The sequence below is a fragment of the Clupea harengus genome, chromosome 2, assembly GCF_900700415.2.
Source record: "Clupea harengus chromosome 2, Ch_v2.0.2, whole genome shotgun sequence".
In the NCBI taxonomy this organism is placed as follows: Eukaryota; Metazoa; Chordata; class Actinopteri; order Clupeiformes; family Clupeidae; genus Clupea; species Clupea harengus.
In genome coordinates this window covers 19,590,242-19,618,231 of record NC_045153.1, presented here as the reverse complement: position 1 = coordinate 19,618,231, position 27,990 = coordinate 19,590,242, and the positions used below count along the sequence as shown (strand labels likewise).

The window sequence follows — 27,990 nt, the reverse complement described above, 5'->3', positions numbered from 1 at the left end:
ACCACTTCCAGCTCAGAGTAGTGGATATTTTTTCAGACTGAGCACTGGACACTATTGTGGAATGGTCTTTCCATGAGTGTCTGTCATCTGACAGTCATCTAAGAATGTGCTAGCACTGGAGAGGGAAATATACAGTACTAAGGCTATGCATTGGGGAAAAAACACAAAGATAACGAGATTCAGTTTTTATTAATATTCACAGAATAGTTATTAAATCCATATTAACCATATTAACCGTATTAACCATATTAAATCAGGATAAGTTGCCAGAAAAAGCAGCATGCTGAGCAGGTGAAGCAATTCGCAGCAAAAATAGGAAGTGACTGATAACACCAGTAACCCACAGCCATTAGTGAGAGCTATATAAGATGGGAAACATTGGGTTACACAACAAGCAATCCAAGAGGGAAAACTGTGGAAAAAGCAGCACAATTCTGAAATAAATATTCAAAAGCATAGCATGTAGAACACAAACAGAGGCAAACACTAAAACCTCAAGGAAATGTTAATCATTGGCTTGAGACTGGAGAAGGCTGGAGTTTGCTTCTGAGGTGTTTCTTGATGCAGCTAGCAGAGATTTACTTATAGTAACTGCTCAGGCATTACTGTGATGCATTCTCAACAAATCACAAAAAAGGAGTTCAGATGATTATAACATGCTATGTACTGGGGCGGTATATTAATGGTAATGGGTGAACTTAATAACCAGGGTCACCAAAGGATTGGATCCATTATTTGTGTCCAAGTGAAACTAACAAGAAGCATAGCATGCTATTTTCAAACCTGTTAGTCACAGGGTACAATATTGGTATTCATGTCTTGACACACATGTGGGTTTTTGACATGGACCCATTTGCTGAGCCACAGTTCTATGGGGATAATAATAATAATATAACAGCATATAAAATTACCCTAAAATGTATATAATACATCTTCCTTTGAAGCCATTATCACCAATGACAGCTTAGATAGAGCTTATCCATATAAAAGTGCTTCATTTCACTGGTGATAACAAATGCTAATAATGGCTGTGAATTCCCTCAACCAGTTGAAACAGCAACTGACATACTATGCACTTGCTATTGGATAACTAAACACGATTAGAGATTGTTAGCATGTTGTGCTGTATAACGGTAAAATCTGTGCAGATATTGCTTTTATGGAATTTAATGTTGGCCATGTTGTTATACTGTCCACCTCACATGTAGTTCCCTAGTTGAGCTTCATGAGAGGCCTCTCCTCCCTCATATGCCATGTGCTCTTCTGCCTGTCGGCTCTGCCCTTGTCTGTGGCCTTCCTCGGGCGGCGTGGGGACGGAGTGGACCGGGCCTCGCTATCCTCCTGGGCGCTCGATGTGTCAGCGTCATCCCTTTCCTCTGGGATGTTGGGGACGGCTCCGCTGGCACCATCTAGAATGTTCCTCAGAGAAGGGTCCTCCGGGGTGCAGGTGGCTGTGGTGGCGCTCTCACTGCTGCTCGGGTCCAAGTCATCGCTGCACAGCCGCTGGGTCCTGCTGTGGGCTGTGCTTCGGACAAAAGGCCTCTCTCTCTCTAGCCTCTTACCGGTGACGTGCTCATTCATGTCCACCCCGGAGTCCAGGCTGGTGTTGTTTCTGTCAGAGGCCTTGTGCAGGCATCTATGCAGGTTCAAGACCGAGTGGCGAACTTGGCCAACTGGCTTGCCCTCTAAAGACACAAACCAAGCTCTGGGATGGGGCGAAGGTTTGTTTTTGTAGAGTTCCTGCAGATTCTGTTCTGATGTGCCTTGGTGTTCGCTGCAGAGAGGACCCATGGCCACAGCCTCATTGAGGGTACCTGGTACCGATACCGACTCGAGCAGTGTGTTAAAACGTCCCCAGGCTCTTACACTGGAGCGGGAACCCTTTGATCCTTCAGACGCCTGCTGCTCTTCACTTCTCTGCCTCTGAGTTTCTGACAGCGGGGGGGCTTTGGGGTAGGTCTGAGTGAAGTTGTCTTTGCTAAGCTCTTCTGCCTGAGTTTCATAGCCTGTGCCCGGCCTGTGTAGGGTGGCTGACTTGGAGCTTGACGGCTGCTCTGCAGAAAGGAGGAACTCTGCCGCCTGGAGTAAGGCCACAGGCTGGTTGTATACTTGAACAATTCTCTCAGAAAAGAACACCTTTTCGTTCAGCGCCACAGGCACTCTGTTTTGATCAGATCCTCCTTCGGGGTTTACTATCTGGCAGGCATTGACGTAGTATGGCGGATAGGAGGTGGTGAAGGCTTGCTGGGCAATATTTCTAACATTTTCATAGTGCAGGCCTCCTGGTAATTCACTACTGTCCACATAGTGATTGAGTTTTTTACCTTTAGAATTAGTTGTAAAGTGTGTTTGCGACCTCAAGTTTGAGGCGTCAGCTTTCTGAGTTGTATCTTCATAGCCGACTGAGTCTTTATAAGAGACTTCCTGCTGATACATGCTGTTAGTGGAAGTGGTCTGGTCTCTTTTGAAAATATCCATATGTATACCTCTGGTTGCCTTTGCTGCTGGCGCACAGGAGGAGAATCTAAACACAGAAAAAACACTGGTTGTTAGTTGGTTTCATTGGGATTATGAGGACAGTTTCCAACAAGCAATAAACATTGCTCAGTCCAGCTAAGTCATTTGTGTAGATTTGGCAGTAGATTGGTAGATTTATATATATAAAAATATAGTAGAGACCCACCTCCAATGACACAACAGCACTGTTAAGATTCCAGATACAATTAATATGGCCCCACTCAGGACTGCCATGAGCAGAAACGCATGTTGATGGAACTCCATGTGACTGGGAATGCCCATATGACCTAGATTAGCAAAGACACATCTGCTTACTGCTTCTGTGCTGGTTAAGAGTGCAACAATAACTCATTAAACATTAGAATTAAGCATTAAAAAAGTATCCATACCACTGGATGAAGGAAAGGGTGCAGCGATCCAAAAGCCCAGGTGAGGTGCTTCATATGACCAGACCAGCGCACCATCCTGCATCTTGACAATGCCCAGACCTTGGTTTACCCAGGCACCTGAATGACAGAAATGTGTTTACTGGCTCAGTAACGCAGAATTCACTCTGAGGAGGTCTATGTTTTGGATTTAATCATTCACAGTGTTGGGCCAGGGGGTCGAAAGGTAGCTGTCACACCACAAATGTATATGAATGTAACATATTCATGTTTGGTCCTGGAATTGATCCTTGTGATGTGGGCAGTAGTCTGATCGTGGTTTCCTTGCAATCTGAAGTACCTGAATCTGAAGCAATTGGTAGCTGTTTCATTCGATTAGCCCATTGTAACCTCTGCCTGGCCATACCCAGATGACCAGGGTTGGTAGGGGGAGAATGTTGTCTTAGGACATCAAGGACAGATGGTGGCCTTAAGGGATTGGCTGGTGGCAAATGCATAGCAATGGGTCTTGAGGTACAAAACCACTTTAGAGGTTTGGGGTGCTGTTCACTCTTCTCTCACTCATTCATTTCATGTTTGGTTATTGATCTCAGGTCATTTTCTATCTCATGCATTCTGGGTTTTCTGGTCATTTAATGGAATTTAGTCTAATTGGCATCCAACTTGTGTATTAACTTGCTATTATTTACAGTTGTACTCATTCATTTGGGTTGTATAGTAGTACATTCAGTTTGACTGACACTTTTTTATCCATTTAATGGAGGCAGATTAATTGTATTTTCTGCAATATTTATTACTCTAATGCTGTCCACTGTATAAACCTTCCAGCCTGGTGTTTTCCGTCGTTGGTAACATTTTGGCTGTGTTGAATGAGCCACAAGGAAATGCACCCGCTAGTAAAATAACCAACCCAAAAGCACCCCAGGTCAAGGAATACCACAGAACCATACCATGTTTAATAAAAATGTAATAAAAATGTATACTTGTTGAAACGGCTTAAAGGAAAAATAACAGAATCAAGAAACAACCATTGATAGAATAGAAACTGCTGTGATTATCATGTGAAATGTACAAGTCAGAGAAAACAGGAACATGCCCAAGACAATGTGCAAGACAGAGATAACAGGAACAAGTAGGGCGAGGTGAAGGAAATGTACATCACTACATGTACACTAGTTGCTGCGTCTACTGTCTCGTTGTTTTTTGTGACAATGACAAATAAATTACTTTGAACTTTGAACTTTGAAGCAAAACTTGATGCTACCAATGGACTACCACTTTGGTGGAATTCTCTCTAGCGGAGACTCTAGCACCTTACGATAGAGCTTAGTTAGGACTGTTAGAAAACCACTGCCAAGAGGACTGTTAGAATACCACTGTCAAGTGGACTCTATTTAGACACCTGTCTTGAACGGGAAGCACATTTATCTGAGTAGTTATCTGTTGCTTACACTGTTGTACTCATTGTAATAAAACTTTGAGAAGCTTTTTTTTTTTTTTTGTTACTTAGATTTTATTGAGTTTTTCTGTGAAAGACAATGGTACTGAACAACCATACAAGTACAAGGTTAAGTGTTGGCACGACAACATTCATTTTGTACAACATATTATTGTGACATGTGCTACAGCATTCCCAGACATATATTTACATAATATACAGCAGCAGAAAGGAAAATGAAATGGCAAATTATATCAAAAGTCAATCAATAATCACAACCCTACTTAAACATATACAGATTCCATTTGGTCCATCTTTCGATATACAAGTCATTTCTCAAACGCAATAGAAAGGTTAGTCTCTCCATCTCATGGATCTCCTTAATAATATCCAACCAATTATCCACAGTAGGTGAGTCGGTCTGTAACCATTTACGCGTGATTGCTTTCTTTGCTGCTGCCGTAAATATTTTCAACAGGTATTTATCTTTTCTAGTAAGTTCTTCTGGCATATCGCCCAAATAAAGTGATAGACATGATCCTGGAATTTGTAAATCTAAAATTTGTTGTATAGTTTCCCAAACATTCTCCCAGAACTTATCAATCTTCGGGCAGGCCCAAAAAATGTGGTAGTGATTTGCATCCACTTCCCCACAGCCCCTCCAACATGTATGTGTCAGTGATGTTTGATGTGATTTTAATTTAGGTGTGATAAAAAAACGGACAAGGTTTTTCCAACAAAATTCACGCCAATAAGATGAGCAGGTAGTCGAAGACATATTTTCACATATATTCTCCCATTGTTAGGGGGATATTCTTTCCTTTATTTCTTTTTCCCATTTTTCTCTGATGTAATTTGTGGAACTGCCTCTTCCCTTAACTATTCCCTGGTAGAGTCTTGATATCACGGACTTAGAGCCAATGGTGTAAGTCTGTGTGATCAACTGTATTATGTCATTCGGCACAGTATTTGCTTCTTTTTTACCCATTTCTTTTAAAAAGTATTGGCGCAGCTGTAAATATCTGAAAAAAATCTTGTTTTTCTAAATTGTATTTTTCTCTTATTGTCTGAAAACTGTGTAATCTATTGTTTTGTATCAATCTGCAAAAAGCTGTGATTCCTCTATTCATCCAAAATTTAAACCTGGAGTCCATACTGTTTGGAACAAAATCTGTGTCATATGCGACCCATCTCAGTTTTTTTATCTGTGTGGATAGATTTAATTGTTTGATAACATCAAACCATATGGACAGGGTAAAGGAGACTAAAGGATTCAAGTCCTCCTGATGAGTTGTTGCTAATTTTCGGTCACCAATCATTGCTTGTATTGGGATATCTCCACACTTCCTCTCCATCTCCTTCCATCCTGCATCATATCCACTGTCACACCAAAGAATGACAGGTTTTATCTGGGCCGCCAAGTAATAATCCCTGAGATTTGGCAGGGACATTCCACCTCTAGCCTTATCAATGGTTAATGTATTAAATCTAATCCTTGGTTTCTTTCCGTTCCATATACATCTAGATATTTGCTTGTTCCATTCATTAAATTGACAGATTGGAATTTTAACTGGTAATGACATGAATAGGTATAACAATTTAGGCATAACAACCATTTTGATGGTCTCAATTCTTGAACTGAAGCTCATCAAAAATGTTGACCAGTGGTTAAGATCTTCCTTAATTTTCTTGCTCACTTCTTCATAGTTTCTTTTATACAGGTCTTTAGGACAATGGGTTAACCAAACCCCCAAATATTTAATTGCCTTTTGAGACCAGTCAATGGTAAGCCTCTGTTCAAGATCTACTGATGGTCTGTAGTTAAATACTAATATTTGTGTTTTTTGTATGTTAAGCTTATACCCTGAAAGATTGCCAAATGTCTCAAGGAGATCCAAAAGTGCGTGGAGAGACCTATCTGGATCTGCAACATACAACAAAATATCATCGGCATATAATGCTATTTTATGCTCTTTCCCGTTTACATCAATTCCATGGATATCATCATTTTCTCTTATAGCTTGTGCTAATGGTTCAATGTAAAGCGCAAAAAGGGTTGGGGAAAGAGGGCACCCCTGACGTGTAGACCTTTCCAGATTGATGCGATTGGTTAATCGACCGTTTATTTTAACTCTTGCTGTTGGGGCAGAATATAAAGTTCTAAAAATATCAATTGAATTTTTAGTGAAGCCAAACCTTTCCAAGACCAAAAACAGATATTCCCAACTGACACAATCAGAAGCTTTCTCGGCATCAAGACTTATTAATGCTGCACCCATTTTACTTTCTCTAATATTGTGTATTATATGAAATGATCGCCTGATATTATCTTGCGTTTGGCGCCCCCTAACAAATCCCGTTTGGTCATTGTCAATCAGATCAGGAATAAAGGAATCTAATCTCTTCGATATAATAGATGAATAAAGTTTATAATCCTGATTGAGAATTGAGATTGGCCTGTAGGAGCTACACAACATTTTATCCTTTCCCTCTTTTGGGATGACAGAAATAATTGCCTCATTCCATGAAGGGGGGACCGAGCCTTCCTCAAGAGCCCAGTTGAAAGATCTTAAGAGAACTGGAATCAGGTGTTCTCCAAATGTTTTGTACCCTTCTGTGGGCAGGCTGTCGGTCCCTGGGGTTTTATTATTTTTTAATTTATGCAACGCATCCTCTAGTTCTTTCCTTGAGATCACTGAGGTTAAACAGCCATTTTGATTGTCACCGATTGAGGGCAGGTCCAATGAGTTTAAATTTTTTTTTATATTGTCTTTACAATCTTGTTTTGTTTGGGAGTACAGCTTCCTGTAGTATGTTTGGAATGCAGCATCAATTTCATCCAAATTGTTATACGTTTGTCCTGTTCCTGAGTCCAAAATTTTATAGACTGATTGTAAAATCTGTTTTTTCCGTATTCTCTTTGCCAATAACTTTGTAGCTCTGTGTGACACAGCCTGACTCAAAACTATGTCAACTGAATGGGAGACGGACGAGGGATGAACGAAGCTACAACAATTTATTTACAAAATAGTGAACTAAAGATAACACAGTCAAAACGCAGCCGTCTGCAACAGGGAAGGGATCTTTCTCGGGAACTGGAGAAGGAGTCCTGATATAGGCCAGAGCCAAACCGGGCACAGGTGTAACTCATCAGCCTGATGTGGAAACCTGGAAAAGAACCAGCAAGAGGGAAAAGACCCCTAGTGGCGTGGAGGGGTCGTCACACCCCCCCCCATAAAAACGGAGTTCCCACCGGGAATACCTGCAGACCAGCTACTGCTAAATAACTACTAAATTTGAACCACTAACCAAATACACATTTTACATACCATAGCCTAGAATACCAAGCTAATACAGAATTCAGTTTTCCGCTTTTGTCTAACATTACTATTCAATACTGTCCGGTCCTGTAGAAGCTGCCCCAGCCAACCATCACCTTACCACCCGGTCTCCAGTACCTAAAGACGAAATCCACCGCATCAACCTGCAGTTTGGGCAATACAGAGTGCAAAGCGGTTATCAGGATGTGGTCTGTGTAGGCCACCAGTCAACGTAACTTTGAAATGCTGTAAATCCCAGATGAGTGAAAATGTCTCTCGTAGTTTGGCATCAAGCTCATTTGACCTGATCTCTGATTCCTGATAGGTGTGTACCATGTCCTGACAGTTCTTGCGCATCTGCTCGGTCTCTTCCTTGGCCTGAGTCAGCTTGAGCGTGGTCTCCTTTAACTTGCCTTTCGTCTCCTGGTGGGCGTCCGTCTCGCTCTTGAGCTTATTCTGGGCCCACTTGACTTTGATGACATGAGAGTTGATTTCCTCTTTCACCTTCCCCAGCTCACGCGCCAGACGGTTCACTTCACTCTCCTTGACTTCATGCAGCTGATGCAGGCGTACTTTGTCCTGGGCTAGCTGGTGGCCGCGGAGAGCCTGCCTGTCCCTCTCACGCGTGGCCTCCCTCAGCCTCTTCTGCAGCTGCTCCCTGTCACGCCGCAGGTCCAGCGCCTCCTTCTTGCCCTGCACGTTCTTCAACACCATCGTCTCCTTTTCATGTTGCGCCTCCTCACACTTCTTCACCGCTTGCTCCAGCCGGTAGGTCGCCTCGCGCTGGATCTGCTGGATGGCGTGCTTGGCCGACAGGTCCTGCTGATGAAGTCTCTCCCGCGCCTCTTTAAGCTCCCTCCTCAGCTCCAGCAGGGAGTCTTCAAGAACGTAACCACATGCACTGTCCTCCATTTCAACAGGAGGTCGAACCTGGCCATACAACCCGGCCAATGATCGATCAGCGTTCTGCTCTGTGACCAGTTCACTGCGGGGCACAGACACAGGGAAATCAGACCTAGACAATGAAAACTTCAGTGGAACCCTACACTCACCAGGTGTGGCATGTTCAGCCCTCTCCTGCGCCATGACGCGTGTTACAGCGCAGGCTGCATTAGGCTTGTGTTGCTGCCCAGGTGCTACCAAGCCTGCACCCTCCGCTTGCATACCTGGACCAAATTGATATCTGTTAGGGTTCAGTGAATCACAATCAGCCCTTAAATGACCCCGCTTATGACACACATTGCAAAACTTATCACCACTACGAAACCCACCAACATTGCCAGCACCAAACTGAACTGTTCTACTCTGGCCAGTGAAGCCCTCAGCAGGCACACCAGTGCCACTGCCATGCGCTGGTTGCCCTCGGCGTTCCGCACCGTTAGTGTTCTGGTGAATTAATACATAATCATCTGCAATTGCAGCTGCTTCAAGTACCTTACGAACCTTCTGTTCACTAATATGCGTAGCTACGCGCTCAGGAACCGAATCTTTAAATTGCTCCAACACAATGAGCTCACGTAAGCTATCATAGTCATCCACCTCTGCAGCCGCACACCAACGAGAAAAAAACAACTTTAAGTCACGCACAAACTCAAGGTGAGTTTGCTTATAGCCCTTTTCCCACGTTCTAAATCTTTGCCTATAGAACTCAGGAACACGCTCATATGCCTTCAAAATTGCGTCTTTAACTTTAACATAATCCTCACACTCAGGAGAAGACATTGCAGAATAAACTTCCTGAGCCCTACCGGTCAACACCGATGATAACATTAGTGTGCGGACAGAATCTGGCCACTCGCGTGCCTCTGCCACCCGATCGAACAACAGAAAAAATGAGTCTGGATCACTTTCCGAAAACTTAGGCATCAAACGTACATTACTGAGCACGTCAAAACTCGAGACGTCTGAACCACTTTCAAGCCTCGAGTGTGGCCGCGCAGGCACCTTAGCCTCCCGCTCCATTTGGAGTTTATGCTCAAATTCCAACCTAACCTGTTCGGTCTCCTGGCGAATCTTCTCTAAAGTTACAGCTTTCTCATGTTCGGCACTGACCTTAAACTTCTCGTGGTCAATTTGCAACCGTAATAATTCTTTCCTCTGTTCAAAAGATAACCCCTCCATGGACACAGAGGCGAAAGAGGATGTAGCCGTTTTTTCGACTCCGGGCAAAATGCCAGATTCAGCAAAATTACTCCTAACAATTGCCTTCACTTTATCTTTAGCAAAGCTGCTAGAAATTTGCAATTCATAATGTCATCATATTTTAAGCAACTGATCCTTAGAGCATTGGTCTAAAGCTTCATGCGATGGAGCAGCAGCAAACTCCTCTACGGACGGCATTTTAATATTCACGCACAACGCCAAACAATAAGCAGGCGAGACTAACTGCACAACTTCCCAACTACAACAGTAGCGCAAGGTGCGTTCCTCTAAATATATGAGGCCCAACTACCTAGCTAACTAAACCTAGCTCTTCATGCAGCTAATGACGGTGGGTTATTAAGCGCAAGCCCGACAGCCAAACAAGAGCGACCATTATCTGGTAACTCCGCTTGAGCCACGGAGCGCACCCGAGACGAATGCTCTAACCGTCTTCACCACAACACTACCACCATTATAGGCGAAATCCCAAGGACAACGCCACTACCCTCAACAGGAACACACCTTCGCTACTTATCGTATCCAACAGTGCAGCAGTCAACACTGTATCAAACACATTGACAGGTTACTCACCACACTCGCCGCTCTCCCAAACAAACAGCAAACAGTTTCACCATTCACAGCAGCTACTACTACTAACCTCTGACGCCACGTGCAACAGGTTAATCACAATTGGACGAGCCCCCATGTGACACAGCCTGACTCAAAACTATGTCAACTGAATGGGAGACGGACGAGGGATGAACGAAGCTACAACAATTTATTTACAAAATAGTGAACTAAAGATAACACAGTCAAAACGCAGCCGTCTGCAACAGGGAAGGGATCTTTCTCGGGAACTGGAGAAGGAGTCCTGATATAGGCCAGAGCCAAACCGGGCACAGGTGTAACTCATCAGCCTGATGTGGAAACCTGGAAAAGAACCAGCAAGAGGGAAAAGACCCCTAGTGGCGTGGAGGGGTCGTCACACTCTGGGACCTACTTCATAATATGATTGTTTTAAGTATTTATATTTTTTGTCTAACTCGTCTTTATAGCAATTTGATACATGATTTCTGATTTCTTTAATTTCACACATTATCTGTACGCTCTGATTCTCACTGTGCCTTTTTTCTAGTTCACCCAGTTTTTTTTCAAGTTGATTAAGTCTATTTTCTTTTGCCTTCTTCATAGCTGCGCTAAGAGATATCAGTTTGCCCCTGACAACTGCCTTTAAAGTGTCCCAGAGAATATTTGGGTTTACTTCCCCATTATCATTTATTCTGAGAAAGTCCTGTATTTCAGCTTTTACCTGCTGTACCACCGTCTCCTTATTAAGAAAGGCTTGTATTGAGTCTCCAGTTTGTTTTCTTGGGTCTACTGTCTAAACACAATGTCAGGTATAATGGAGAATGATCTGATATATCCCTAGTTCCAATATCGCAGGACTGAATCATATTGTCCTGTGACGTTGGCGGCGCGTAAACACGCAGCGGCTGGGGACTCTCCAGACTAGGATTTTGTTTTTGTTTTTAGTAATTGTTTAGTTGTAGTTTTAGTTTAGTTTTAGTTAAGTTTTAAGTGTAATAGCGGCTCGGGGTTCTCCCGATTATAAGATGCCATTGTTTGTAAACTGTTTCGTTGTAGTTTAGTTTAGTTTTAGTGAAATCGCTTAGTTGGTTGCCATGGCGACATGTACACAACTTGTACACAACTTGACTGTCTACAGTCGCCAGGATCTCCTAAACATTGGAGTACGGAGTGAACAATCTGTAAACAGCGACTTTACCCACACACACAGCATACCAGAGGATATAGCCCGGACAGCAGGCTCTCCGTGGATTGTCATTCCCACGGGCAGGAGGAGGAGGCGCCGAAATGAAAGGAGACAAAAGCGAGGCTGCCGGGCTGGCGTTTACGCGCAGCTGAGAAGACGACCGCATAAACTGCCACTTCCTAGCATCTTCCTCTCAAATGCCAGATCCATCACAAATAAAATGGATGAGCTGAAGCTACAGATGGCAGCAAACGGACTCGTACAGGACTGTTGCATTCTGCTGATAACGGAGACCTGGCTCCACTCATCCATTCCAGATACGGCCATAGAGCTAGCAGGACGCACAGCTCATCGCCAGGACAGGAACAGTAACTCCGGTAAGAGCAGAGGAGGGGGGCTATGCATTTATGTCAACAACAACTGGTGTACCAACGCCACGACCATCGATAGCCACTGCTCTCCAGACCTCGAGTATTTAACTGTTAAATGCAGACCCACGTACCTCCCACGGGAGTTTACTGTTGTCATGGTGACTGCTGTGTATATACCACCGGATGCTAATGCCAAGTCAGCCCTTAGTCACTTGTACAATGCCATCAGCCTTAAACAAAACACCTATCCAGAGGCAGTACACGTGATAGCAGGCGACTTCAACCATGCTGATTTGAAGGTAGTGCTCCCTAAGTTCTACCAACACATACAATGTGCTACCAGGGGAGAAAATACACTGGATAAAGCCTACTCAAATATCAAGCATGGTTACAGGGCTACACAGCTACCCCACCTTGGCTTGTCTGATCACATGTCCCTACTACTCTTACCAGCATACACCCCCCTTAAGAAAAAAGCACCCACAACAAAGACTATTAAGACTTGGCCTGATGATGCCTCTCAGCAGCTGCAGGACTGTTTTGAAACCACCAACTGGGATATTTTCAAGCACCAGGACCTGGAAGTGTACACCTCGACTGTTTTGTGCTACATCAAACACTGTGTCGACACTGTCACAGTGGACAGGCGCATCCGGGTGTATCCTAACCAGAAGCCCTGGATGACAAAAGAAGTCAAAGTGCTGTTGAAGGAGAGGAGCGGCGCCTTCAGGTCTGGGGATGAGGCACAGTACAGGACTGCCAGAGCCAACCTGAGGAGGGGCATCAGGGAGGCCAAGACAGCATACAAGAGGAGGATTGAGGACCACTTCAGCAGCAACAACATACGGCAGGTGTGGCAAGGGGTCCAACACATCACCAACTACAGGTCCAGCAACCTAACTGCAGCCGACGGTGATGACTCGCTGGCTGAGGGGCTAAACTGCTTCTTCACACGCTTTGAAGTTGATACACCGGATGTGACCACGCCACTTCCACTAGACCCCTGTAGCCACACCCTCACAGTGCAGGCACAGGAGGTAAGGCGTGTTCTGCGGGCAGTGAACCCAAGAAAAGCTGCTGGACCAGACGGTGTGACTGGGAGGGTGCTGAGGGACTGTGCAGACCAACTGGCTGGTGTGTTCACCAACATATTCAACCAGTCCCTATCCCAGTGCTTGATTCCACCCTGCCTGAAGTCCTCCACAATCATTCCTCTACCAAAAAAGACCACTGCCAGCACCCCTAACGACTACCGACCAGTGGCACTGACACCTATCATCATGAAGTGTTTTGAGAAACTGGTCCGGAGTCACATCACAACAAGCCTGCCACCCACTTTTGACTCCCACCAGTTTGCATACAGAGCAAACAGGGCTACAGAAGATGCTATTGCCACGGCTCTCCACACCACACTTACACACGTGGAACAGAGAGGGAATTACGCCAGGCTGCTCTTCATAGACTTCAGCTCTGCTTTCAACACGATCATACCAAGCAGACTGGTCACCAAACTGATGGACTTAGGGCTCTCACAGCAAATCTGCTACTGGATCAGAAATTTCCTGACAGACCGCTCCCAGAGGGTTAGAGTAGGATCCCATCTCTCCTCAGCTCTCAGCATCAGCATCGGCTCACCGCAGGGCTGCGTGTTGAGCCCCCTACTCTACACCATCTATACCCATGACTGCACTCCCACCCACCCGAGCAATGCCATCATTAAGTTTGCAGATGATACAACCGTGGTGGGGCCTCATCTCAGGAGGAGATGAGACTGCATACAGGGAGGAGGTGCAAAGGCTGTCGACATGGTGCACCTTGAACAATCTTGTCCTCAACACCTCCAAGACAAAAGAGCTGATAGTCGACTATAGGAGGAAAAAATCGGACATGCAGCCTATTGCCATCAATGGGGAGAGAGTGGAGAGGGTATCAGACTTCAGCTTCCTGGGCACTCACATCGAGGAGGACCTTTCCTGGACCAGAAACACCATTGCACTGCTGAAAAAGGCACAACAGAGGCTGTATTTCCTGAGGTTACTCAGGAAGAACAAATTAAAAAAGAAACTGTTAGTGTCCTTTTACCGCTGCTCTGTGGAGTCAGTGCTAAGCTATGGCATCTCGCTGTGGTTTGCCAGCTGCACGGCAGCAGAAAGAAAGGTACTCCAGAGGGTCATTAACACAGCGCAAAAAGTAATTGGCTGCTCTCTTCCACCTCTTGAGGACATTTATAAAACACGCTGCCTCAGAAAAGCCCACAGTATCCTCAGAGACTCAACACACCCTGGTTACCCTATTTGAACTGTTGCCCTCAGGGAGACGCTTTAGGACCATCATAGCAAAAACAGACAGGCTGAGAAACAGCTTCTATCCCAGAGCCATCATAGCACTTAACAATGCACAAAACTGACCTGTATTTGTCTCTCTGTTGTGTTATATGTCTTGTGTTTTTATAGTGTAAATATGTATATATATATGTTCAATCTATATTTTTATTGTTTTTGTGTCTGAGAGCTGCTACCTCAATTTCGTTGTACTTGTGCAATGACAAATAAATATATTCTATTCTATTCTATTCCACCCTGACACTGTCCACCACACAGACATGTGAGGGAAATGACCAAGCAGATACAAGACAATGTCTGGCAAAATCCTGTGAAACATGCTTTATCCTGTGCACACACGACAGTGTTATATTGTTAATATAACCAAATCTCTAAAGTTTGTTTTGTATGTGTTTTTGGGAGTTGATTTTAAATGAACATAGGTCTACTGGTTAGGATGGTTCTGTAGTTTTTTTTAGGATTTCAAGAATCTCCCCTCTTTCCTAGATTGATGACATCTTTGGTGGCAATTCTATCAATGGCAGAGAAGTCAACTCCCCCATAAGTGCCACATCCAGAGTGAGTAGACTGGACTGTGCTGTGCTGTGCTGTGCTGTGCTGTGCTGTGCTGTGCTGTGCTGTGCGACCACTGCTTACTATACTTGTAAGCTTAGAGTTTGTTACCTGCACCCAACCTCTGTACTCATTTCTTTGAAAAGGCCCTAATTCACACTACCTCTTCGTTGTATATCTTGTTATCATATTTCTTGGTTTAGGTGTCACTCACATTGGAAGAGAAACAGAGATTAGCCAAGGAACAGGAACAGGCATCCAAACTGAGGAACCAGCAACCCCTTGAACCCAAGAGTGTAAAAGCAGCCACACCCATCACACAGGTAGTTGAACAGTTCCATCCCATTATGACCTAGACAAAATATTTGGGGCGAAGCGAGCAAAAAAAGTTGGGGAAAGTATAATCCTATGTAAATGAGGAGCAAATTTTGCCAGCAGCGGCCAATCAGATTGTTTGGTGGAAGGGAGGAGATGGTAGAGGAAGGGGAGGAGATGTGGTGGTCTGGGGTGCTTTGGTGCTGTCAGTTGTACGGACTAAAAGTACATTTTAAACATCTTCAAATCACTGTGGTATAAATTTGTGATTAGTCAAATTTTATGAGTTCATATATAAAGTTGAGTTTAAAACACCTATGTGTACAATTATTCAACTCTTTTCAATATTGCCTTTATAAATTACTTAGTAGTGATTTAAGGCTGTACAATTATTTTAAAACACAGTTAAGTCATTGGATACTTTATCATGACACTGAATGTACCTTAGTTGCGGTATATATTTATAAAGCTAAGGGGCAAAGAAATCAGCAGGTTTCCATTTTGATTACAGTTTCAAATCCCCCAGCCGGCAACATTCTGTGCACGTTTGAAGCTCATGGGTCCCCCTCCTAGCAGGAAAGAAAAACCAGAATCATTCATGATCATGAAACTGGAATCAGACAGTTGCTGTAATCAGAACTGCTGAGAAAACGGACTTTAAGATCTTTAAATGCAAGATGTAAATCTGTGGTGAGCTGAGAGATTGATTATGAGACTATCAACTGGAATTGTTTGGCTATGTGGATCAATAACATGTCTGTTATTGTAAAGGTAAGGCCTATGATCTGAAAAGTACCATCCCCACAGTTGAGCATAGAGGTGGGTTTGTCCTGTTTTGGGGGTGTTTTGCTGCTCTGGGAACTAGCAGTCTTGACTGTGTGACTTCTCGTGAACTCTTTAAAAACAGGCCATTTTGGAGCAGGATGTGGTGCTGTATATATTGGAATGTTCTGAACAGTCCCATGAAGTTTATTATCATCTCTCTTCCAGACCAAGGACCTTACCAGCAGTTTAATGAACAACATGACGACATTGGGCCACTTGGCTTTAAACAGTACTCCTACGTCGACACCTGCTCAGAGCAGCAGAATATCAACTGCCTTCCCTGTGACTGCTGCTAAGAGTGGCATGGGCGCCGCCATGGATCCCATGAGTAACGGTCTGAGTGCACCCATGCGTTTCCCATCAGTGGGCTTGGGTCTGGGCATATCTCCAGCCACGCCAGCCATGTACGGAGGCGGCATGGCCACCACAACCAGCACACCCAACTTCAGCTCTCTGACACAGAACCCACCCCAGATCTCTGCCAGATCTCCAGACTTGTCTGCCTTGGACTCTCTCTTCGTCTCCAACAAGCCTAAAGTCAGCATGAATCAAATGGCCCCGACATCCAACCAACCCCCCTGGCTGAACCAGTTCGGGCTGAGCCATCCTTCTCAGACTGCGCCCATGCAAGCGACTACCCTGGGTATGACATCAGTGCAGAGTGGCTTTGGTATGCAGGCCAATCCCTTTTTCAATCCCCATAACTTTGCCCAGCCAGCTGTGAGCACATCATCAGCGCTGTCCAGCGCCGGCCCGATCAAACACAGCACCTCTGTCAGCAACGATCTGAAGGACCTCTTTGGATGAACCTTGGAAAGACCATGCACAGAGGAGGTCGAGTAATAAGTGAGAGGTGGAGGATTGGCTGTGTTACTGAAGTTTTTGGTCTTACTTGAACTGTATTTCCTCTCAATTAATATATGATATGCTTTGGTCCAGTTAAGATTATTTTGTTGTTGTTGTTGTTGCGCTGTGTAAATCTTTTTGTACAGAACGTTCGATTCTCACGGCAATGGTTCAGCATTGGGAGATGCACGAAAGGCTACCATATGTGCAGATATATATACGGTATAAAATCCACCATAAATCGGTCATGTGATTTGTAATTGCCTGACAGATAGGCACACAGAAAAGGCTTTGATACAAAGACACACAAATGTTGAGACAATTTCTTACGTATGTTCATTTTGATATAGTGCTTTGGTGTTAGTTTTATTATATTTCATCTTTGCCCCTGATTTTTTTTTTTCTCATTCATATTTTTGAGTCATATCTTTGAAGTGAGAAGATTGTGGATGCTTGAAATCAGGTCAAGCTTTTGAGGGGCATCCAGGACAGGGGTCCGGCGAGGCTGTTGGAGGCTGATCACCTTTGCATAGATAATGCTGATGCTGTAGTGAACAATCGAATCTGAGTGTTAGACAGGAAGTTATATCCGAGTGTGAAGTTGTGTTTAATATAACCACTGTCTGATGTGCTCCATTGATTTTGAAAAGAATGTATTCACTTGCATTTGATTGCATTTACCATCTGAGTCCCAGTGGCCATAGCTAGTCTGTCCTGTATAGATCAGTTTCTCATTGACTCCTGTTCACCTGAAATCTAGCTCAAATATCTCTTCAGAGTAATGACCTGTGCATCTTAAATGGATATTCAGTGTAGTGTTATCACATCATTCATGCTAAAACTTGGTTCAATCTGTTTCCCTTGCTTTTACATCTTGGTTGATGGTTATGACTGTCATGCTACTGCAAAATGTAATGAGGACACATTCACCATTTTATTCCATAGGATCACCTGCCTATTCAATTCTATTCGGTCTCCAGATCACCACCACCTGTCACATGGCAGCCATCTTAAAAGCTGTCTGTAATTGTTTGTTTTTAATATACCAGTTAAACGATATGTTCAAGACTACAAGTTTGCCTCTTGTTCACATGTACCAGTTCGATTTGGTTGATTGTATTCATACACTCTATTTTTTAAGGTAGAATTGATCGGGTGTATATTTATCAAGGCAATTCCTAACTCCTTCCATTCCTCCAATTCTGCTATCAATCCAAACTGATTAGGACATTCCGTAATTCCTTCTGTAATAATGACAAGATAAACCGCCTCCTGAGAGGCCTGAAGTTTCAGATTAAATGACTAGATAAACCACCTCCTGAGAGGCCTGAAGTTTCAGATTAATTGACTTTAGCATTGGTGGGCCAGTCAAGTGAGAACTGAGTGACGCCCATGAGCTGGATCCTATCATATGTGCTGATTATTGGGGTCCAATAGAGGTTCAATCTGGCTGTGGGATGTTATGTGTAGTTTAGGGGCACTATGTGTGCGGGTGACCTTAGTGTTGCACAGTAGCACCATCACAGTACCACTGTGGTCTGACATCAGTAAAAGCTCTCAACTCATACAAGAAGAGGAATTTATCTTGTGTTTATCAGTTAATATTCACCCAGAGAAAAGAGCAGTACAATTATTAGAATGTGTAATGCTTCATTTCATCATTATTACAATTTATTTTCATCATGAAAATTGTTCAGATACTGCCACCATGTTAGTTTGGTCTTTACGACTTTTCTCATCCATAATCTATGAGAATAAAACAATAAAAATCTCTTTTCTGGTCTCCCCTGCTATGAGACACTGTTTTTATGTTTCCGCATTGCCCACAGATGGGGCTGATGTCTTTTTGTCATGAAGTAACACAGGACATTGGTTTCTCTTAAACAGACTAGCATACAGGTTTACTGTTTTAAGCGATCTATGATCTGTGGTTTCTCTTAAACAGGCTAGCATAAAGGTTTACTGTTTTAAGCGATCTATGATCTGTGGTTTCTCTTAAACAGACTAGCATACAGGTTTACTGTTTTAAGCGATCTATGATCTGTGGTTTCTCTTAAACAGACTAGCATACAGGTTTACTGTTTAAGCGCTCTGTGATCTGTGGTTGTGTGGCACCACAGCTTGTGCTACCAAATGTCCTGCCGTAGCATTCGATGGTCTATGATCTGTTACTGTGCAGGAGTTTGGAAAGGAGTGGTTGGATCATGGAGGGGGGAAAGAGCTGAAATGTGTGGCTATGTTAATGCATGTAAGACCCTACTGTATGTCTGTGGGAGCAGAACTAACATTAACTCTTGTATTGTGTGCCGAAGCCAACTACATAATAACCTAACCATACATCCCAAGAGTAATAACCAGTGATCAAATCAAATCATTGACAAAGGCTAAAGGTGCCATAGAAGATGTAGCTTAGCATAGATACATAATGAGAGTAGAAGTTGTAGCTTAGCATAGATACATAATGAGAGTAGAAGATGTAGCTTAGCATAGATACATAATGAGAGTAGAAGTTGTAGCTTAGCATAGATACATAATGAGAGTAGAAGTTGTAGCTTAGCATAGATACATAATGAGAGTAGAAGTTGTAGCTTAGCATAGATACATAATGAGAGTAGAAGTTGTAGCTTAGCATAGATACATAATGAGAGTAGAAGTTGTAGCTTAGCATAGATACATAATGAGAGTAGAAGTTGTAGCTTAGCATAGATACATAATGAGAGTAGAAGTTGTAGCTTAGCATAGATACATAATGAGAGTTTGGTACATGGAACTGACATAGCTTGAATCTCACACACTGTGGTCTCAAATCCCGTGTGAATCCCGTATATGCAGAAGAATTCCTACTGTCCCCCACTGGGTTGTAAATTACTCATTAATATTTACGCCCCCCATCTGAAAATACTCCAGTCCCGCCCACTTTCTAGCCCAGGCAGTATGGATCACAGCTTCTGACAGTTCTGCAGGTATTGAGAACAGGACAACTAAGTAACAACAACAACAAACCATGGACAGAAATGTATTGTTTCACGCTGATAAGGGGATGTCAGCACTGTTCATACTCTTTCCAAAGGTCTGAACTGTCATCAGGCACGGTTATCTTCAAAAGGATCTCGAACAACATTAATTCAGAGTTGGTTAGTTCACTCTGCTTCACATTTCACTCTAGACAGTTTCTCAAGCCTGGGACAATATCGAGCAGTGCTTTGCTCACCATCCAAATATCCACCATCAGTCGTATGTATCATGTGTATGTCACTGCTGTATCAGGTGGGCACTTTCCTTTGTCACTGTTTTGTTCCATTAGGCCCACAACACCTCCAGAAGGTTCAACAGTGGTGTCTGGCGTTCCCAGACCACCCCCCTCCATACTCACGATGGGTTAGGACACATGTCAATACCAGACAACAATAGATACACCCAAGGTAATATCATACTGTGGGAAATGTTTTAGAATTAAAAGGAGAATGAATGGGAACAATTATATATAGTGGCTTGCCCCAATTAGTCAAGCCCCCTGAAACTAATTATTTTTACAATTACAAAGGATACTTACACATACTTTTTTTTTTTTTGCACACAATTATGCTCTTGTATATTTTCAAAGTCACAATAAGTTATTTGTCTGCTAACATTAAAAATGAATGAATTACTGAAAAAAAACGACTAACGTAAGTATTCAGGCAGGTGACAAAAATCATACAGAGGTGCCTCTTACTTGACCATAACTGACATAATTGGGTACTACATATAAGAGGTTCAAGTAGAGATCTCCTTCTAGATATAAAACATCACTTTAAGGATCATCATCCAGGCTGTGAAATAACTGAATGAAGACTAAAGGAACTAGGTGATTCAAATACTTATATGAGGAAAAGACTCCAAGAAAGTATCAAAGTGTTTTGATGTCCAAGTGTGCACAATTGGATTCCTACAAATGAAGTGGAAGTTGCCTCACACCACACAGATGCTGTGTAGAAGAGGTTATCCGCTGAACCCAGCATCTGAGGAAGATATTAACTGGCGAGGGAGGCCACCACAGTCCACACCTCACCCCCCAAAAAATCTACCAAATTTCAGTGGTTGTAATTGGGATGTCAATCCAAATGAGATTTTCTATTCATTGACACTGCTGAGCACAGGGTTCACAGAGATCAATATGTGATTGGATGACATAAGTTCTCTCCCCATACTGTCTGTTGCCATGCTGTTACACCACATACTTGAATGGAAATGGGGTGGGAATTGTGTGGGAAAACGGGCAGATGCAGACATATAATTAATAGTAAACTGAAGTCCTATTTATGAATGCATTATATTTTCTTCATTTTGAAAATGGTGAGGCCTTCAGAGAAGACTTATGGTACGGATACATGCCAGCGAAACAAAACGTTCGCTTTGCTTTGAGTGGGCGTGTATTATCTCTGAACTGTCTCTGACGTGCGCCATGTCCAAACATGGTGTGTGCGAAGTCTTTCCGGCTACAGCGAGTTAGTGCCATTTAAAGGGCTGGAATAGGGAAGGTGTTTTGTCCCAATGAGCCCACATGAGTGGTCCCTGGCGGGCCTGTTGTGTGCTGTGGGACTGCTTTGGCCTGTAATAGATCATCTTTTTGACCTTTTTTACCTTTTTTGACCATCATTTTCTCCCGGTTGGTCAGTCATTCGAACTCAAAGGAATGGAATTCTTATTTGTTTTTCTTGACTAATGTAATTATCTTCCGCTTGTTGTTCGTTCTAATTCTGAATAAAATCAAGTTTTTCTAGAGAGTTAGTTCAATCTTTAACTGGCATGTGGCATCAGGAAGTACATGCCACTGACAGCAGGGGTCAGGCTGGCTGTCCTGCAGTGCAGCCACCTGTGATGCCTGGATTGAGGGGGACTGCATCCCTGACATCTCCCTAAACTCCAGGAAGGGCGTCAGGAAACCCATGACAGCCATGTACCTCCATGCACGCGCTGTGCTCACCCCTGCACCACTCCCGCAGCGGTGCTTCTCCCTGTTCTTCTCTCTTTCCAACGTGTGCCCGAGACCCTTCCAGCGCTTCTTGCACAGATCCTCTACGTAAATTAGAACATGGGAAATGCATACTTATTCATATTAGTATTATGAATATGGATTAGAATAATATGGATATCTGCACATTAGAAAAGAAGCCAGCAATTGTGTAACATTATGTAATATGCGTTCAATAGGATGGTAAATATACCAGTGGCTAGGTAATCACACAACCACAGAACACAGTATGTGTAAATAAAAAAAACGTTATTCTGACCTTCCTCACATACAGTGCCTATAAAAAGTCGAGTCCCTCTTCCACTCGGGCATATTCTAGAGGCACCCATGGGTGTCACTTTGGTTTGAAAGGTGCTGGGGACATACATGTGGGCATGCAGTTTGGTTTCAAAAAATGAGGAGGACATAGACGGCACTTTACATGATCCTCCCTGACACTGGGCTGTTGCGTATTTGCCTCTGCTATTTGTATAAGCATAGCTCAAATAAAAATGTGCCAAATTTCAAAGGCTACAAGGATTGTGTAGGGCTAAAAATGTTAGAACATGCTAAAAGCAAGTGGGATGTACATCTGTCAGAGTGGCCAGTGGATACAGAACTCTGCATCACTGCATCAACCTTCCCTGAACCTTTAAGAGATGTGCTAGTGTCACATAACAAAGCCATGGGGTCTTGGTGTAATTATCACTGCCACTTCCTGAGGGTGCAGGTTCTAGTCCAGTGCAAGACTATGTACATTTATATCAAATCTCATAGCGAGCGACACATTCAAATCCTATCACATGTGAATACTTTGCCAAGTTTATGCCCAGGGCCATGCTTCAAAGTGGAGACTCTAATTTCACGATTTTAACGATCTATGTACATCTAACCACCTAGAAATAAAAGAACCCACCCTCAGCAAACATGGCTGTAACTCGCTCGCCAGTGAGCAACCAAACACAGCTAAACTTAATCATCACAACAAATACAACTTTTGGACTTTTTTTTCCAAACACATTCTTTTATTTGGACTTGGCAAATGAAACAAAACTTGCGATGGTAGCAAGCTTTTGAAAGCACTTAACATCAGGAACACCAGAAGGAGGTTTCTGAGATGTATAGAAAAGCATGTATTTTTAGATGAGCGGTTAACATGCACTGGAACCAAGGTTATAGCATTTGACTAGGGGCCATCAGAGAATCTCTCCATTTGAACCTGAGCTTCAATGGGTGCCTTGGGGCTTGCAAAGATACCTTTTAAAACATCCATCAGGCAGGTGTATGTTCACATTAATGCAATTTATTGTACAAGTTTGTCATTTTAATACTGTTTGTTAATACAGTGTATTTTTACAATTAATATTAAAATGAAATCTGTTTTGTGTCTTTACCTTTACCTTATGCTCACAGTTGGGTTGCTATGCAGTACTTGGCATGATCATTATGTTATAACTGCATCTCGAGCATCATTGGATGAACAACTTCCAAATATCAAATGAAAACAATACAGTCCTGCTTGTTGATAAAAGCACACAAAGAAACATCCAATCATAGAAAACCTTACAACAACTACTAACCTTAAGAATCATGCCTAATTCCAATGTTTGTTCTATTTTTAAAATATCAGTAGAACTGCCATTCAACCATTCAAAACGTTAGTCCTTCTCTCCATGCACAAAGCAAAACATGAGCCCATGTTTTATTATATACTATGCTATAAGTTATATAATGAAAATGAACCCATCTCAATTGTATGGATCACAACTATGGAACTCAATACCTCAAGACATCCACAAGGCACCAAACATCAATACTTTTAAGAGGCAGCAGAAAGCAAATTTTTAGAAGCGAGCATTCTGTGGATCAATTTGACCCTGTATTCACATTCCAAAATTTCACATTTTTGTTTCCTGCTTAGTTTCATATCAATACTTTTATACAATTTTTTTTCTGACTTCACAGCATTGTTTTATCCTAGCCAAACATTCCTATTTGACTTGATTTATTCATTCATCTCCTTTCATAATTGATCAATTTCATTATTAATCCATTAATCCACAAAAATATGCATAACTGCAAGTGTCATGTCTCATGAACTGAAATAAAAGATCCTGTAATGTATGTATTGTTGCATGATGTGACATACTTTAAGTTGTACAAACACTTAAGTTGTACCAATACTTTAAGTTGTACCAACACTTAAGTTGTACCAATACTTTAAGTTGTACAAACACTTAAGTTGTACCAATACTTTAAGTAGTACCCACACTTAAGTTGTACCAATACTTTAAGTTGTAGCAATACTTAAGTTGTAGCAATACTTTAAGTTGTACCAACACTTTAAGTTGTACAAACACTTAAGTTGTACCAATACTTTAAGTTGTACCAACACTTAAGTTGTACCAATACTTTAAGTTGTAGCAATACTTAAGTTGTAGCAATACTTTAAGTTGTACCAACACTTAAGTTGTACCAATACTTTAAGTTGTAGCAATACTTAAGTTGTAGCAATACTTTAAGTTGTACCAACACTTAAGTTGTACCAATACTTTAAGTTGTAGCAATACTTAAGTTGTAGCAATACTTTAAGTTGTAGCAATACTTTAAGTTGTACCAACACTTTAAGTTGTAGCAATACTTTAAGTTGTACCAACATAAGAAATACTGATAGATATTCCACTCTATTCTGTGTTTACCCTCTGCATTTGAACTGTGTCCAATCCAGCACTGCCTGAGTCTGTGTAGAGAGACGTGTATTAACACACACACGTCGAGAAACAATGACGGTGAAATGTGGCCTCAATGTGGGTGGGATGAGGAGGCTTAAAGTACACACACATGCAAAAGGTGCATGCTTTCTTTTTTTCAATGCATTTCAAGTCCACTGTGTATTTAAACTCTCGTCACACAAAGTGCTGAAGCCTCAACCCACATAAGACCGAACTGGTGCAACACCAAGGCTGCTCAATGGCTCCCTGTAGCTGCTAGAAATACATTGAAATCTCTCACTCGCCTATACAGCCACTGGTTTGGCCCAAACCTATTTAAATGCTATGATTCAGCTCTATTCCCCCTCTTGACCACTTCGCTCCTCTGATGAGCGTCTGCTGTCTTTACAGTTAAGACTTTCTCTCTGTTCGTGGTGACCTAGACCAGCGACAGCCTTGGTACATTCAAAAAACATGTAAAAACTCACATTTTTAATGTATAAAAAGTTAATTTGCTTGAGGCATACTCTTTAAGTATAATCTTAGTTTTGCTATTATTAAGTATAATTGCTTAATTTTTTCATAGTTGGGTTTTCTGTTTTTTTATCTAATGTTTTGGAAGTCGCTTTGGACAAAAGTGTCTGCTAAATACCTGAACTATATAGCTATCGTTATATGCCTGTGTAATCTCTCACTTCTCACGGAGTTCTCACTTACTAATGTAACTGAAAGTGGCAGCCCTGGGTATTTTATTTGACAAGGTATATCCCTTAACTTAATGTCTAACTTAAAGTTCTGGCTCTCTCCTATATGTGGCCCTGATTCTGCTAGTGAACTGCAGCAGTGGTGGGACAGTGTGTCACCACCCCATTCATTCCATAAAGTAGCAGGAGGAGATGGAGTGATTCCAGACGTTATCTCTGGTACTTAAGATCTTGTCATACACACTGGGAAGGAGGCAGAGTGCATTTGTCCTTCGGGTGATGGTAAATCTGATTTTTTGAATGTCTGTTTGAGTGTGGGGTTTGAGCGCCATGAAAGGAGTAATATTTGTTTGAGGTTGCAGATGAATCGATTGAAAAGGAGAGCTAATGAGAAGGCTTATTCTGATAGCGGTTTCTCAGTCTATTTCAGCGCACTGACCTATGTGCAAACGCAAGGTGCCAGTCTTGTGCAGGTTCCAGAGTTGCAGGAACTCTTCAGGCATTGCGTGGAAGCCAGAGTAGGGAAGGATATTGTCATAGTAATGGTGGCTAACAGGCTGCTGGTTTAGGTCCTCAGCGAATGGCCAGAAGCCGTAGACCATCACTTCATCACACAAACCTAGTGCCAAGCTCACCAGAAACAGCCCCGTGGAAAGACGCTTGGCATGCACACCACGCCTCTTCCAGAACTTCCCCACGCTCTTCAGGAAGTCTGGGTTGGCAAAAAGCACAGTTTGGTTTGAAAAGGCGTCGCTCAGAGTATAATAGGCTCTCAGAGATGGTTCAGTCCCTGGCTTCATGGAGAAAGCAGACATGTAGACGTAGCTGGATCCGTACGCCTTCATGCTTTCCACAAATGTCCTGCGTGACCACAGGAGGTTCTGATACCTGTGAAGAGCGAGGACACATCGTCAGAAATACAACTCACAAGGCATCATTATATGTAGCATGGGGTATATGGAGGTCTGTTACGGTTCCACTCTAAGTGCCATTGTATCACTATAAATGGTTATGTAGTATGGGGTATATAGAGGTTTGTTTTACGGTTCCACGCTAAGCTCCATTTTATCACTATAAATGGTTATCTAGCAGGAATCTGGGAGGAGACTGAGGGGCAGATTTGGAAATCACTACCATTGTGCTCTTCCTGCAATGCATCATTTCTATCTCTATATATTCAGTGGAGCCTATTAGCTATACTGTACTAGCGGATGCCATCACTGACATCGTTTCCTGGTTCCTAGCGCCACGTGTCCTTCTATGTCATGACCCAGAGAGCAAGACAACATTAGCATGTTGATGTTCCATCTGAATCATCATTTTGGTTGAGATCGAAATATCAGTGCCAAACAAATGTTGGCTCATCATTTGAAATCAGTGTAATTGATTGAGCTCAAAATTGTTCTACATGTCTAGTTCTAAATTCCCTCTAAAAAAAAAAAAACTGTTTAACAGTACCACTAGTAACCAATAATACGTTTATAGTGTAAGTATTTAGCAGCTTTTGTCCAAAAATATATACATAACAACAGAACAATATATAGAGTACATTTCAATTTAACAGAACTTCTCTGAGACCATCACTGCATGATGTGAGGCACTCAAACCAAGAGCCATGAATAATTGTAGTGGACAGAACAGTATTTCTCAAAACTCAAATGGTATCCACAGTAATTATATGGACATGACAGGTTAACAGGATCATCCAAAACAACAGAGGAATCACCATTCTCAGCTAAACACATCAAGCATTATTAGCAATAATGCATTTCTTTGATTATCACAGTGCGCCCCTAGTGGTAAAATAGGGCAATTGTTTGTTGATGTGTAGACCTCAAGGTCACCCAATGAGTCATTTAAAACAAGAATCATAATTCCAATTAGAAAAGATCAATTATGAAGTATGAACCGAATATGTTTGTCATTTCAGTGCCCTGTGAAATTGTACTCCCCCCGTACATTGTCTCAAGTCCATCTACCAAGGTTGGTGTCTATGTGCTCAAAACAGATCAAAAATCAAAACTCTATGGGAGCCTATGCACCTTCAGTGTTTATTCCATAAACATGAGCACCATAACAGCGCAGAAGCGTTTACCTCTTCTCAATGATGCTGGGATTTGCCGTCACCAGATGAGTTTTCGTCCCAACATCTGCTGTATACTCTTTGGTAAGCGGAGGCAGATTGCATCTAGGGGAAATATATTACAGAGAGACTATAAGTAAAATAATCAATGTAAGATTTACCAACATGTAAAAAATGCAATTTCACATAAATAGTAGGCGTAGAATGGTTAATAAGATCACTTAATGTTACATTAACACACATTACATTGCACGTTGCTCATTCACATTGCACTCCTGTTTTGCTTTTTGCACTCCACTTTCCACTTTACTTTTTTATATTCATTGTTTATATATTTGTATCGTATATATTGTGGTTTTTTTGGTTCTTATGTGTAGTACTTTTCTTATGTGTAGTACTTATTTGTGTTTTTATGTTATGTGTAGTACTTATTGTGTTTCTATGTTTTTATGTTTACTGTATGCACCTTCACACCAGAAAAAATTCCAAGCAGGTGTAAATCATCTGATCATCCAGAATGCAGTTCTGCGTGGCTTCCATTACCATTAGGGGTGTACTGTAGTTCCATCACCACTAGGGGTGTACTGTAGTTCTATTACCATTAGGGGTGTACTGTAGTTCCGTTACCACTAGGGGTGTACTGTAGTTCCATTACCACTAGGGGTTCTATT

At 42.4% G+C, this 27,990-nt stretch overlaps 2 protein-coding genes across 2 annotated transcripts in view; one reads left to right on the top strand and one right to left on the bottom strand.

Moving 5' to 3' along the window:
• Positions 1 to 231: 231 nt before the first annotated feature.
• The window catches only part of LOC105905886 (protein FAM171B-like), a 66,082-nt gene continuing 38,323 nt past the window's right edge, over positions 232 to 27,990 (bottom strand). The window contains exons 6-8 of the mRNA XM_031585842.1: positions 2,907 to 3,023; positions 2,684 to 2,804; positions 232 to 2,524 (exon numbers count right to left, since the gene is read on the bottom strand). Of these exons, the coding sequence (XP_031441702.1) occupies positions 1,213 to 2,524; positions 2,684 to 2,804; positions 2,907 to 3,023 (1,550 nt within the window). The 3' untranslated portion in view covers positions 232 to 1,212. The remainder of the gene's footprint in view (positions 2,525 to 2,683; positions 2,805 to 2,906; positions 3,024 to 27,990) is intronic.
• LOC116224956 (SCY1-like protein 2) lies at positions 14,561 to 18,611 on the top strand. Its single transcript, XM_031586007.2, has 3 exons — positions 14,561 to 14,848; positions 15,046 to 15,165; positions 16,148 to 18,611. Exon 3 carries the CDS (start codon positions 16,172 to 16,174, stop codon positions 16,787 to 16,789), a length of 618 nt encoding a protein of 205 aa, XP_031441867.1. The 5' UTR covers positions 14,561 to 14,848; positions 15,046 to 15,165; positions 16,148 to 16,171; the 3' UTR covers positions 16,790 to 18,611.